At 40.1% G+C, this 12,725-nt stretch overlaps 1 protein-coding gene and 1 long non-coding RNA gene across 3 annotated transcripts in view; one reads left to right on the top strand and one right to left on the bottom strand.

Annotated features, from left to right (window-relative positions):
* The window catches only part of LOC138405534 (uncharacterized), a 50,772-nt gene extending 48,354 nt beyond the window's left edge, over positions 1-2,418 (bottom strand). Inside the window, exon 1 of the long non-coding RNA XR_011239298.1 lies at positions 1,542-2,418. This is a non-coding gene — a long non-coding RNA (uncharacterized lncRNA). The remainder of the gene's footprint in view (positions 1-1,541) is intronic.
* Positions 1,325-12,504, top strand: tmem63a (transmembrane protein 63A). Of its 2 annotated transcripts, XM_020091492.2 has the most exons (23): positions 1,325-1,487; positions 2,446-2,626; positions 2,802-2,881; positions 2,978-3,056; positions 3,465-3,502; positions 3,638-3,780; positions 4,086-4,137; positions 4,264-4,372; positions 5,378-5,448; positions 5,579-5,659; positions 5,882-5,999; positions 6,163-6,296; positions 6,665-6,808; positions 7,325-7,478; positions 7,573-7,679; positions 7,813-7,899; positions 8,108-8,173; positions 8,515-8,677; positions 8,960-9,065; positions 9,246-9,413; positions 9,799-9,914; positions 10,002-10,046; positions 10,724-12,504. In XM_020091492.2, the coding sequence occupies exons 2-23, from the start codon at positions 2,471-2,473 to the stop codon at positions 10,898-10,900; spliced, it is 2,394 nt and encodes a 797-aa protein (XP_019947051.1). In that variant the 5' UTR covers positions 1,325-1,487; positions 2,446-2,470; the 3' UTR covers positions 10,901-12,504. The 2 variants fall into 2 exon arrangements, with proteins under 2 accessions (XP_019947051.1, XP_069370790.1); XM_069514689.1 differs by lacking the exon at positions 6,665-6,808.
* The last annotated feature ends 221 nt before the right edge of the window (positions 12,505-12,725 follow it).

Genomic DNA, 12,725 nt, shown 5'->3' on the forward strand with positions numbered 1-12,725 from the left:
GATGCAACGACTCAGTTCTACAATGACTGACCCAAATCTGGAAAACCAGTGATTAGCATCATCACTACAGACATCGGATGCCTCCCCACAGAGAAGCTGTTCTAACCATCGAAACAGAGAGGTCAGTGTGACATGTGTGTTCAATAACTTAGTATCACTCTCCAAGGACGTGACAAAAGGTAGGAAAAAGATTTAACTACTGCCCATAATTAATGTCTGTGAAGCACTTTGTAAAACTGTTTTTTTAGGAGAACAATACAAATTATTATTCTTATTATTATTACGTTATTAAGTAGAAGTGTCAAATTATTCCCACATTCATGAATCAAAATATATATTATATTCTATAATCTTCAGAGCTTTCCAAATTTAGAAGGACTGAGGCCCCCCCTAAATATTCTGCAAATCCTCGAAGGCACAAACGCAGATTTGCACATTAGCAAGAATGAGGCGCAATATTGTAGTGAACCCAGTGCTCTGTTATTTAATTCTGAGCGTGGAGTAAAAATATTTCATTTTTAAAAGCAAAGAATAATCCTGACAAGTAATCAGGATCTCACTATTGATTAAAAATAACAGAGATTACCATTTTGACCAAAATCATTCACAAATGAATTGTATCCAAATGCAACAGCTGGAGGATCTACACAGTGAAACACGGCTGGAGGATCTACACAGTGAAACACGGCTGGAGGATCTACACAGTGAAACACAGGTGGAGGGTCTACACAGTGAAACACAGGTGGAGGGTCTACACAGTGAAACACAGGTGGAGGATCTACACAGTCAAACACAGGTGGAGGGTCTACACAGTGAAACACAGCTGGAGGATCTACACAGTGAAACACAGCTGGAGGGTCTAACAGTGAAACACAGGTGGAGGGTCTACACAGTGAAACACAGCTGGAGGATCTACACAGTGAAACACAGCTGGAGGGTCTAACAGTGAAACACAGGTGGAGGATCTACACAGTGAAACACAGGTGGAGGGTCTACACAGTGAAACACAGGTGGAGGGTCTACACAGTGAAACACAGGTGGAGGATCTACACAGTCAAACACAGGTGGAGGGTCTACACAGTGAAACACAGCTGGAGGATCTACACAGTGAAACACAGCTGGAGGGTCTAACAGTGAAACACAGGTGGAGGGTCTACACAGTGAAACACAGCTGGAGGATCTACACAGTGAAACACAGCTGGAGGGTCTAACAGTGAAACACAGGTGGAGGGTCTAACAGTGAAACACAGCTGGAGGATCTACACAGTGAAACACAGGGAGGCTCCAGAAGTGACATGTGAAGAAACCACAAGATAGCGCATGCGCAGAGGAAGAAGGGGTAGTGACGGAGCTAATCTGACACACACACACACACACACAGACACACACACACACAGGTTGGTACTGTAAAGAAACATGTCTTCCTCTCAGCAGAATGTGAGGCGGACTCGCAGATAGGACGGTCCAACAATCATCCAGGCCGAGTGGTGAGTGTTCTCGACAGGTTGATCCAGTTCATGTTCGCGGATGTTGACACGTACCTCTCCGGCGGAGTTGAGCAAACCTCGCAAACTTTCCCGTAACTTCTCTGTCGCGTCACGAGTCGCCTCACTGAGCTCGTTTGTGATGAACTCGGCCGGTTTGTGTTGTTAAACTTTCTGTCAGCGGAGCGCCATGACACTTTGCCGCGGTCTTTCCTCTCGTCAAAATAACAGCTGTCCAAAAAAGCGAGAGGTGTCACTCTGAGGGGAATGTCTGAGCCCCAAAACTGGAGAGGACAACACTCATCTGTCCGGTGTTAAGTTTTCCCACTCTGACATTTTAATGTCGCGGGTAAACAGAGAAAAAGTCCCTGTTTTATTTATTTATTTATTTATTTATTTCAAACCGTTTATTATTACGTGTAACTGGGTCCTCGTGACTCCGCAAGCGTGCTCCGTCAATTTGCGGATGGGTGGGGCTTCGGTACTGATCGTGACGAGTGGGATTGGACACGGACTCCAGCGGTCAGACCACACAGTCCCTCACTGTTGATCTGAGCTGTGGTTGAGTCCCTGTCCTGCTGAAGCATGACAGGGAAAAAAACCACTTAATTATGAGGTCAGTCTTGGAAAAACGACAAACAAAAAGTCGTAATTACTGTGTACTAATCTGACAGAAAGTTGCAGATGTTACAGATAGCTACTGTTGATTTTCACTAAGAAATAGGTAAGCCAAATTATGGAATGACTTTTACGTTACAAAATGAAATATTACATCTGTCTTACCAGTGCTCAGTCAAAGCAAAACAAATAAGAAGATTCCACCTTGCACTCACTCTGTGTTCCACATTTAATTTAAAAAAGTTACACCGGTCTTGCATAAAAAGAGAAAAACAATGGTTTAAATTCTCTCTGGCTCTGGGAGGTCATTTCTCAACATTTCCCTTATTTTTGGTCTCTGCAGACGAACTGCTGGTTCTGCTCCGGAGATGGCGTCCCTGCCGTGGTCGGTCCCCAACGTTACCCCTTCCCCTAGCTTCCCAGACAATAGCACCTGCTACAGAGACACAAACAACACTGTTCTCAGTGGAGTCCCCTTCGGAGGAGTGCTGGTCGTGCTATTGCTGGATTTTTCTGTCTTTCTGGTATGTGTTTTACTTCTGATGAGTCCTGTGATCCCAGTTATTTCTAATTATTTCTGTCCTGTCTTCAGAGGCAGGACATTTTCTTTATTCCTCCCAATAAATACACCTTCAAGTATAAATATAGCCCAGGAAAGACAGAACAATGAGCTATAAAGACTCTTCTTATCATCTACAGGTGCTGCTGGTCATCTTCTCGATTATTAGGAGGAAGTTATGGGACCATGGGCGTTTAGCTCTGGTCGCAGACAAGGAAGGGTCAGTTCACAACTTGAAAAACATGAGGCTTGAGCTACGTGTGGTGGACACAATGAAATAAAAAGTGCTGTAAACCAACTGAACTTTGTGTTTCAGACTCACCAAGGCAACACACAGTCGCAATCGACACACCTCATCGCTTGTGTCTACTGAGGAGGCCTTTGAGTATGAACAGGTATTTAAAGGAAAGTCGTTTGATTGCCCGTTTCTGCTTTAACTTCTGGGGCAAACAACTAGACAGTTTGCCAGTTGGCTGTTTTTTCGTACCACTGTTTGTATTCGTCACTTGGAATGATCACGAATATTCTTTGCTGTTTCTTGGGTAACCTGAATAAAACTGCACCTCAGTCATGTCAGGTAGATTTTCATCTGCAATAGTGGTGATTGTTGGGATTGAGGGACCCGTAGCGGCAGAAGTTATGTATTGTACATATAAGATAACCGACATGACATCCTACGGTATAAATATGATTTTAGTCTCAGCTTGCTTTTAGTGAGAAAACGGAGAAGATACCAATAATTCTTTGTCAGTGTAATCTTCAATGTATGTTAGTATGATTAAAATATCTGTCTTTGTCTTTAGGGATTCTGCTCTTGGCTTCCTTACATCATCAGTATGAAGTGAGTGACTGTGGTTCTGCTCTTCCTTTTCTGATCTTTTATTCTCCGCTTGTGGCTCATCTATATCTTTGTTATCATGATTCATTTACAAGATTTGTTGGTTTCCTCTAATCAGTGTCTCTGTGTGTGCTACAGTGATGAACAAATAAAATCCAAAAGTGGCCCGGATGCTGTTCATTACTTATCCTTTCAGCGTCATCTGATCTTCTTGCTGTTCATCATGACTGTCATCTCCCTGTCAGTCATACTGCCTATCAATTTAAGTGGAAACCTACTAGGTGTGTTAGACATCACTGTCTCTGATAACAGCTATAATTTACACATGCTAAATGACACAATGATAATAATATCCAGTGTCTGTTAATGACTGTTCCTTTACAGATGTTAGAGAGTGATCCAGGTGTGTATTTACTAAATAGTTTCCGGTGATCTCAAGTGAATCAAGCAATCAACATGGAGGGGTTGAACTGTGCCCACTTCATAATCAGTATCTTATCACTATTGTGATTTTATTTCATCAGTGGTTCTGTATATTCTTGTCTCAACCACACAAGATTTAAAAAGTTCCGTTTATCTCTTGTAGGTAATGAGGCCAAGGATTTTGGAAGGACAACTATTGGAAATCTTTCAAATGGGTAACTACTATATCAGACTATGAAATATAATTATAGATGGATGTATGAGTAAAGCTGTGTATTGCAGAGGAGCTTTGTGGTTTGCTCATACCTAAATGTTTCTCTGTGTCTTCTGTTTGCTTCTAGAAACAGCCTGTTATGGGTGCACACAGGAGTTGCAGTTATCTTCTTGATCCTGACAATTATTCTGCTGCGACGTCACACATCTCAAGTACAAGACAGAAGCAGAGAGAAGGTGAGTCTATGATTACTTAAGGAGGATTTATGTCTGATTGTGCAGGTCAGTGGGCAGATCCAGTAGTTGTTATTTTTTCACTTTCTTTAACATTGTGAGTTTTAAAGTTTTTGTTGATTTCATCTCCAAAGAAAAATCTGTATTCCAAAAGTTCCAAAACGTAAACATACACAAAGAAAGGCAGTGCTACTTTATCTATTCAATGCACAATATTCACATTAATATCAATTCATATTTACAGCATCTGTTCAATGCACAATATTTAACTTCTCAGTTCAACAATATATTTCGCAGAGGTGTTTTTGCATGGGCTTTGCATGGATTATGGCCATAAATATGACTATTGTCCAGTGTACTCAAATAATGTCCTGTGTACTATAAAGTATAAAGCCATGCATCTTCCGTTTATGCATATATTTCACAATAAAAAACCCTTTTTGATCAAAATAATTGATTTGGTCAAAAGAAACGCTGGAGTGCTTTTATTTTGAAATGCCTACAGAATGTGTTTGTGACATAAATTCATAAGTTTAACATTAAAACTCAGGTGAAAGATCATTTTCTCTGTTTATTCTGCAGTGAACCACAAAGTGGTTTGTGTCACTGTTTGTCTGTTTATGTCACTAACGTATTTGCACTCCAGCGGTTCATTTCTTAATCCATTCTTTTGTTCTAACGGAGCTTTGATAGTTGTCGACAGACCGGAAGATCCAGGACTTCACACCGTAGAGTCCTGACATTTAGTTCAGTGCATAACCCGACATGTATTGAAGGAAATGCAGGAGATAAACCTGCAGCTCAGCCGCCAGTAGCTTACAAAGCGCATGTGAACAACAGACAACTGACACACAACTGATCTATGGTGCAACCACAGACTGTGAGTCCAGAGAGTTAAAAATGCCTAATTAAAGCTATAACTTATTATAGTGTGTGGTGAATCACATTCATTTGATGTAAGTGACCTGTGAGGAAACCTGATGTGTCTTTCTGTTTTTCACTTTGCAGACCAGAAACACGTTGTTTGTGCGTTCAGTTCCTAAAACAGCGACGGTAGAAGATGTAAAGGCCCATTTCATGTGAGTGGACTGAATAGTTTCCTCCCATAGTCTCCATCTTGTATAAAGTTTACATTTAGTGTTGATGCACCGCATTTGCATGTCAATAGTAGCCACCTGCTCCTCACCTCAATTTCCTGTTTTTCTGCAGAGAGGCGTACCCGACCTGCGAAGTTACGGCTGTGACCCTGGGCTATGATGTGACCAAGCTCATGAGCCTTGATCAGGACAGGTAAGAAGTAACTAAATCAAAGAAAAACATCAGCTACACAGAAACAATTGTAATATATTCTTGGAAACTGCTGAACCTTTTGGCCTCTTAAAATTAACCTGTGTAGATTTATGGAGCACAACTTCACTGTATGTTTCAATCTCATGTATACTGTTCAAAATGCATGTGTATGCTTTAAATTCACTAAGTTGAACCAATTTATGCGTTTATTATTTCACCCAGGATTCAAGCAGGAAAAAGTCTACGCTACTATGAGCGTGTCCTAGAGACAACAGGACAACATGAGTTCATTAACCCTCATTTGTGTGGAAAACTCTGTTCCTGCTGCAACTCCAAGAAGGTGAGATGGAACAGATGATAAAATTATGATGAAACAGTTTTTTCTGTTTGTCTTGATGCTTTTATCTTTTTTTTATGGCATGATTTGAGGTAATAATTGAAGCTGGCATGTGAACTATTTTACAGCAAGAGATTATGTCAAGTGTCTGTGTGTGTCCCCTCAGGTTGATGCCATCGAGTACTACAGTACTAAAGAAAAAGACTTTCTTGGAAAGATGAGGGAGCAGGCAGAACTAGCACCAATGCACCCTCTGGGGATGGCCTTTGTGACCTTGCAGACCGAGGCCATGGCCAAGTTGTGAGTAGCTAATTGTTTGTGCATATGTATTTACAAGTTGGAAAAACAGCAGCAACATCTGTAATAATTGTAACATCTGAGAAATGATAAGGTAATCCAGTGGAATAGTAACCATTACTAGCTTTGTGTAATAGTATCAGTGATGGATTGATCTAACTTAAATGAGCTACTGTTTCCTTTTTTCGAATGATTTTTTTTTTTACGCCCTGGAAGCAGCAGAATATGGGCTGTTTGTGCTTGTCCTCTGGCCTGATTGGAACAGTTTTCTGTCAGTTTTGATTTTTTACTGGAAACATACCATGGGGCACTTGTCAGTGTCGAGAGCTGGTTAATGTGTATCACCAACTGCTGTTGTTTACTCACCCTAGCATTCTGAAAGACTTCAACGCGCTCAAGTGTGTTGGCAAAAGCTTCTGTTGTGGGAGCGAGCCACAGCCTTCGTCCTGTAGTGTATGTCTGAAAGTAAAAAAGTGGAGAGTCAGCTTTGCACCTCACCCCAAGAATTTATACTGGTAAGGTCTGCCAGCCCAACCCCTCACACAGTATTTGCTCCTTGCTCATCGTTAGACTTGTAGTTTTTTTGTCTGATCCAAAACAGTGAAGCCCAATTCATTATATTAAATTCTGGTTTGATTATTATTTAATCTTACTCACATTTGTCATATTGTATCACTATTGGAACCATAAGAATATTCCTGTTTACATTGTGACACGAATTCTAACCATATCAAACAATGTATTGACGAGGCACAGCAAAGACAATAGTTCATTATGTAGTGAAATTGATAATTTGTCCCACTCCAGTGTAAATCCTGCTTGTAAATTGCATATAATCTGCTAATTAACTGTAAACTACTGCAAATAATGCCATCTACAAATGTCAACTTAAGCCAAATATCAGCATTTAAAACATTGTGCTTTTGTTGCCTGATGTAGAGGAATAGAGAGGAATAAGAGCTGACCCCTTTTCTATATGTTGTGCTTCCTCTTTGTGTGTAACTGTCCTGTTGCTTGTGTTTTTCCTACAGGGAGAATCTGTCAGTGCGGGGTTTTCACTGGTTCACGCGCTATGTGATAATAAACTTGTCCCTCTTCACCCTGCTCACCTTCCTCACGACTCCCACCATCATAATAAACACCATAGACAAGTTCAATGTGACAAAACCCATCACTGATCTTAACGTGAGACGGGCCACATGCACACACACATTTATTTGTCACGAGTTTGGGTTAAAAGCTGAAAATCTACAGTTTGTTATGCTTTCTTTCACCTTAGAGCCCCATTGTCAGTCAGTTCTTCCCCACTCTACTGCTGTCGACCTTCTCTGCATTGCTTCCCACTGTAGTCTACTATTCTACTCTAGGAGAAGCCCACTGGAGCAGGTATCACACACACACAACACACACACACACACACACACACACACACACACACACACACACACACACACACACAGTGATTGGTTACTGTTAGCTTAGAGGACAGGTTTTTAATCCCGCTGCTTCTGTCTCTCAGGTCCAGTGAGCAGCTGAGCATGATGCGTAAACTCTACATATTCCTGCTCTTCATGGTGCTCATCCTCCCCTCACTAGGACTCACCAGGTAATTGTGTTATCATCAGTGTTAGTAAGCAACAATTTCCAGCATCCACTAGTTCACAGGTTAGAAATGAATGTATATTAAATACAGCAGTAAACAGGGATCTTACACACTTAAAAATGATGGCGTGTAAGATATATATGCAGTTGATGTTAGTATGTATCCACAGTAAAATAATGTATCCAGGAAAAACATTTTTTTGTCTTTACAGTCTCGCATTTTTTTTCCGCTGGCTGTTTGATCACACATTCCTCACCAATGGGACAGTAAGGTTTGAGTAAGTAAATCTCTTTTCTGCTTTCTGCTTTTTTTGAACTTAAATCAAAAATGTAACAATTCATTTTAGGCATACAGTAAGATCCCTTTCCTTCCTGTAGCAGTCAGGTTTTGAATCAAGTTTCAAATTTTACATTGTCTTTGCAGGTTTAGTTGCTCATTTACAACAGTTTCTCTACAGTTGTGTTTGTCTTGCATGTTGCCTGTTGGGTATTATAGTTTGTAAACATAATTAAAGTTTCTTAAACTTTCTGATTCTCTTTAATACATTTTTCTCATTAGTTCTATTTTATTGTCCTCCTTTCTTTTATTCGTTTGTTTTGCTTTCCTTCCTTACACCAGGTGCGTGTTTCTGCCTGACCAAGGGGCGTTTTTTGTCAACTATGTGATCGCAGCGGCTTTTGTGGGCTCTGGGATGGAATTGCTGCGGTTGCCAGGGTTATTACTTTACATCATTCGTTTGGCATCCGCACGCTCTACCGCTGAAAGGAAATATGTCAAACAGGTTTGTCACAGTATTGTCCACTAGAGGACGGTTATACATGATCGCTAAGTGAAAACACAAAAAGCTTTTTCAATGAGGGCATGTTGAAGAAATCTTTAGTTAGGAAAACAGGTGTATGTAGGCCTGTAAACAGCTGGACAGTATGTGATTTAAACATTTCATGATTAATATGATTCTTACTAACAGATTTATTAAGTATTTTTAGGGACAATTCAAACTAAAATTGAATATTTTTCTGCAATTTACTTTATTCTCAGCCTCATTTTTAACTTTCTCTTACAGAGCCAGGCCTACGAATTTGCATATGGAGCCATGTATGGCTGGACCCTCTGTGTGTTCACGGTTATTACGGCTTACAGCATCATTTGTCCAATCATTACGCCTTTTGGTGAGTAGTTAGGTCGGCTCTACACAAACATGCACCTGTACACACACCAAACACCTCAATGTCCCTTTTTCACTTTTATGCATAAGACATATATCCTGTGTGTGTGTGTGTGTGTGTGTGTGTGTGTGTGTGTGTGTGTGTGTGTGTGTGTGTGTGTGTGTGTGTGTCTGACTCCATTAGGTCTACTGTACATACTGCTGAAGCACCTGGTTGACAAGCACAACCTCTACTTTGTCTACCTGCCTGCCCGCCTCGACCGCCATGTCCACCTGGGAGCTGTCAGTAAAGCCATGGCCGCACCCATCATCTGCCTTATATGGCTTTACTTCTTCTCTGTCCTCAGAACAGGTGAGAAACAAACATGGGCTAAACCTGAAAAAAGTGGACAGCACATTCACTAATGGTGGTTAAGCACAAGTGCAGAACTGTATCTATTTATTTTTAAAACATGAAGTCAAACTTAAAAATAAGTGTGTCAAGATTTTACAGCATGTTGCATCCTACATTATTTACAGAATATTACATGCACAGAATCTATAATGTTTGTTACTGAAAACAAATGGTATTTCTTCCTCTATTAATTTTTATCCAAACTAACACACAAATCTGTCAGATGATCCAGTTTCTTGCCATAATTCTTCCGAATATATATAATGTGTTGAAATGACAAGCAGCTACATAATGAGAGAAGTCCTCATGTCAGTATTTCTGAATGCCTGTTTGGTGTTTTTAGGTTTCTGGAGCTCCACATCTCTCATCACACTGGTGGTTGTGTTTATCACTATCTTCATTTGCATTAGCTACATGTGCTTCGGCTTTTTCAAGTACCTCAGCCCACACAACTATACGGTGAGTGTTTGTGAGTGCATATGTCAGACACTTCTTCACCATCCCTCAGACCGAGCCGGTCCTCATATTGTTTGTGTTCTTATGCAGGTGAAAGAAGAGGACAAGGAAGAGGTAGCTGAAGTAAATGCTGAGGTACTGCACTTGTTCTTAAACAAATTCCACAGTGAGAATAAATATATTAATTTAACTTACCTTAAATAATAACTACAGTACAAACAATAAGTTGTAAAATTGAGACAATTCAAATTTAAAACTTGAAGATTGCTCAGAGAGGGAATACCTCTTTTCATGTCAAAGAAAGTGAAAGAAAATCCTGGATTATCCACATCTGCTCCAAAATGTAATGAGTTTGGGTCAAGCCTCACCCCTCCACAAAATTTTACAAAAATGTATTTTAGTAGTTTTTGCATAATTCTATTAACTAAAAATAGACAAACACTGATAAAAAACATAAACTCCTTGGATGAGACAACAATACCAGGACATTTCAAAGTGCTATAAAGAACCTAAATCAAGTCCAGTTGCCTTCATATAGCACTGAAATATATTCATATGTTGAAGTCTTGACTGATCTCAGCAGTCATTCTTGTCGTTCACATCTGATGCGTCGTAGTTTGCGAGATATAACGAGACAGTTCTTAATTGTAAGCATTCCTTTGTATCAAAGTCATTCTTACGACACAACTTGTAATAATGCATCAAACACCTCAGGAAAATGAAAAGAAAACACAAAAGTGAATATTGGGAAACACTTCAGAGCCTTTTTGTTTGTTTTCACAACTCATTTCTCTCGTTTTATATAATTACAGGTGTATCTTCCCAGAGTGCTTAATCCTGAATCACCTGCCAGCACCGTACAGGGGTCCAATCATCAGTCTTATGGAGCCACAGACAGCAGCCGGACCAGCAGCCTCAGTCCAGTAGAGGGAAGCATGTCAGCTGATTCAGTGCATTTCATCACAGATCACCAGAGGCAAGACTCCTGATTATAAATCAGCCTTCTTCAGTCAGAGTTTGAAGTCACCTACACCATACTGCCTGACGCAGCTCATCGAGAAAACATCTCTAGATGGTTCCAGAGAAGGAAAGTGCGCTGGGTTCCAAAGACCAGGGGCCTCATTTATAAAACAGTGCTTAGGATTCATACTAAAAGTGTATGTGCTTTGATATGTTTTATTCACTTCAAACACATACCCGTCGGCTAATTAACCAAGAGTGGTGAGTACTTGTGTTTGTACTGGAGTGATTCAGTTCCATCGTATCGTTCTGTGTAATACTGAATCCAGTTCCACAGAATCTAAATTGGCTGATTGTCATTGGACAGGAAATCTTTGTCACCGCTGAACACTTACTCTCTCCTTGTCTTTTCATTCGCATAAAGGCCTCTATCATTGCATCCATGACGCAGCATTATGCACAAGTGTCATAGAAATATTCATATATTTACAGAGGGATTATTTCACACCCTGAAACTTGATCAGGACAATCAACCCTTACCTCCACCCTGGGACATGATTTGGAGGTTTGAAGGTGAACACAGTTTATGTATTTCTAAGTGGCTCTGTGGGCCTGGCAGCACAGTCATGTTCACTGCAGCACGATATTAAAACTAGTGGTGTACTTGGTGATGCATGCACTGGGTCAGAAGATACATGTATTACAAACTGCTAATTGCTATGGCTATGTTTTAACAGCACAAATACCACTGCTGGTTTCAATGTTTAAGATAAAGTGGATCAATGATCTGGCATCAATTCACCACCTTACTTCTGCATCATCACTTTCATCACTTTCCTGTCCCCCAAAATGTTCATGAACATGGGTCAGATTTTACGTAAAAGTGCGCACATTCTCCCATCAAGGTTTTTTAATCCCAACTTTAGAGAGCCCACTTCATGCATGTGCAACAGTTATAAATGAGGCCCCAGCTGTCGTGTGAAACCAAGCTTCCTCTCTTAATCGTGTCAGTCACAAAACACGGCTTCATGTTTCCCTCCGAGATCTCTCTCTGATAAGGACCAAGTCACCAAGGAATGTTGAACCAAAACCTGCCATTTTAATCAAGCCATAATGTTTGTGGAAAAAACACAGACATATATTTCATTGCACATGAATTGTAAGAGGCAAAAAATGCAATTAACTAGAAAATTGAAGCCACTGTCGCTGATGCCAAAGAGGAGTTCTCTGTGTCTCCACATTTCTCCAGTGCCTTTTTTGATGCTACATGAAGACATCTACTGCCAAGGGAATAATTTTTGCCAAATTAATAATGCACTTTTTGTATCAAGAGAGGACTGTGTTTTTGTGTAGTAACAAGAGCTAAATATTTTTACTTCTTTAATAAGACAAAAGAACAAATTTTTGTATAAGTATTTCAGGCATTTTGTAATCATAAGTGTGAGAATATTTAAGATGTATATTGCCATTGTTAGATATTATTTTCATCATTCAAGGTAAAAAAAAAAAAAAAGTTCTCATTAATGTACGAATGTTTTTGAAAAGGTCAAACATTTTTCTATTTAATGTACGGTGGTGTCATGTGTTTGCAGCTTTGTGCATTTTAACAAAGAATTCAACCATTAAAACAAAACTGTTCTGACTGCTTCTTGTCATTTGGGGGCACTGTTGAGCTGCAGTTGAGAAGCTTACACTCTGGTTTAATTTGGTTCCCCATCTTGTTCATGAAGTATTGCTGTAATTGTAAAATCAAAAAAAGTCTTGACTTGAAGCTAGTGGTCTCCTATCACAGCTTACACTAGGATTTCCATGCATTTGCTCGTCTCGACTTCTGTTACTCACTCAGTTGTGGTT

The sequence above is a fragment of the Paralichthys olivaceus genome, chromosome 19 (assembly GCF_024713975.1).
Source record: "Paralichthys olivaceus isolate ysfri-2021 chromosome 19, ASM2471397v2, whole genome shotgun sequence".
Taxonomy (NCBI): Eukaryota; Metazoa; Chordata; class Actinopteri; order Pleuronectiformes; family Paralichthyidae; genus Paralichthys; species Paralichthys olivaceus.

Excerpts from the sequence above, each read along its gene's own strand:
- tmem63a (XM_020091492.2), top strand. The coding sequence starts at position 2,471 with ATGGCGTCCCTGCCGTGGTCGGTCCCCAACGTTACCCCTTCCCCTAGC. Across the intron at positions 9,066-9,245 it reads TCCAATCATTACGCCTTTTG|GTCTACTGTACATACTGCTG; the intron begins GTGAGTAGTTAG and ends TGACTCCATTAG. Across the intron at positions 9,915-10,001 it reads TCAGCCCACACAACTATACG|GTGAAAGAAGAGGACAAGGA; the intron begins GTGAGTGTTTGT and ends GTTCTTATGCAG.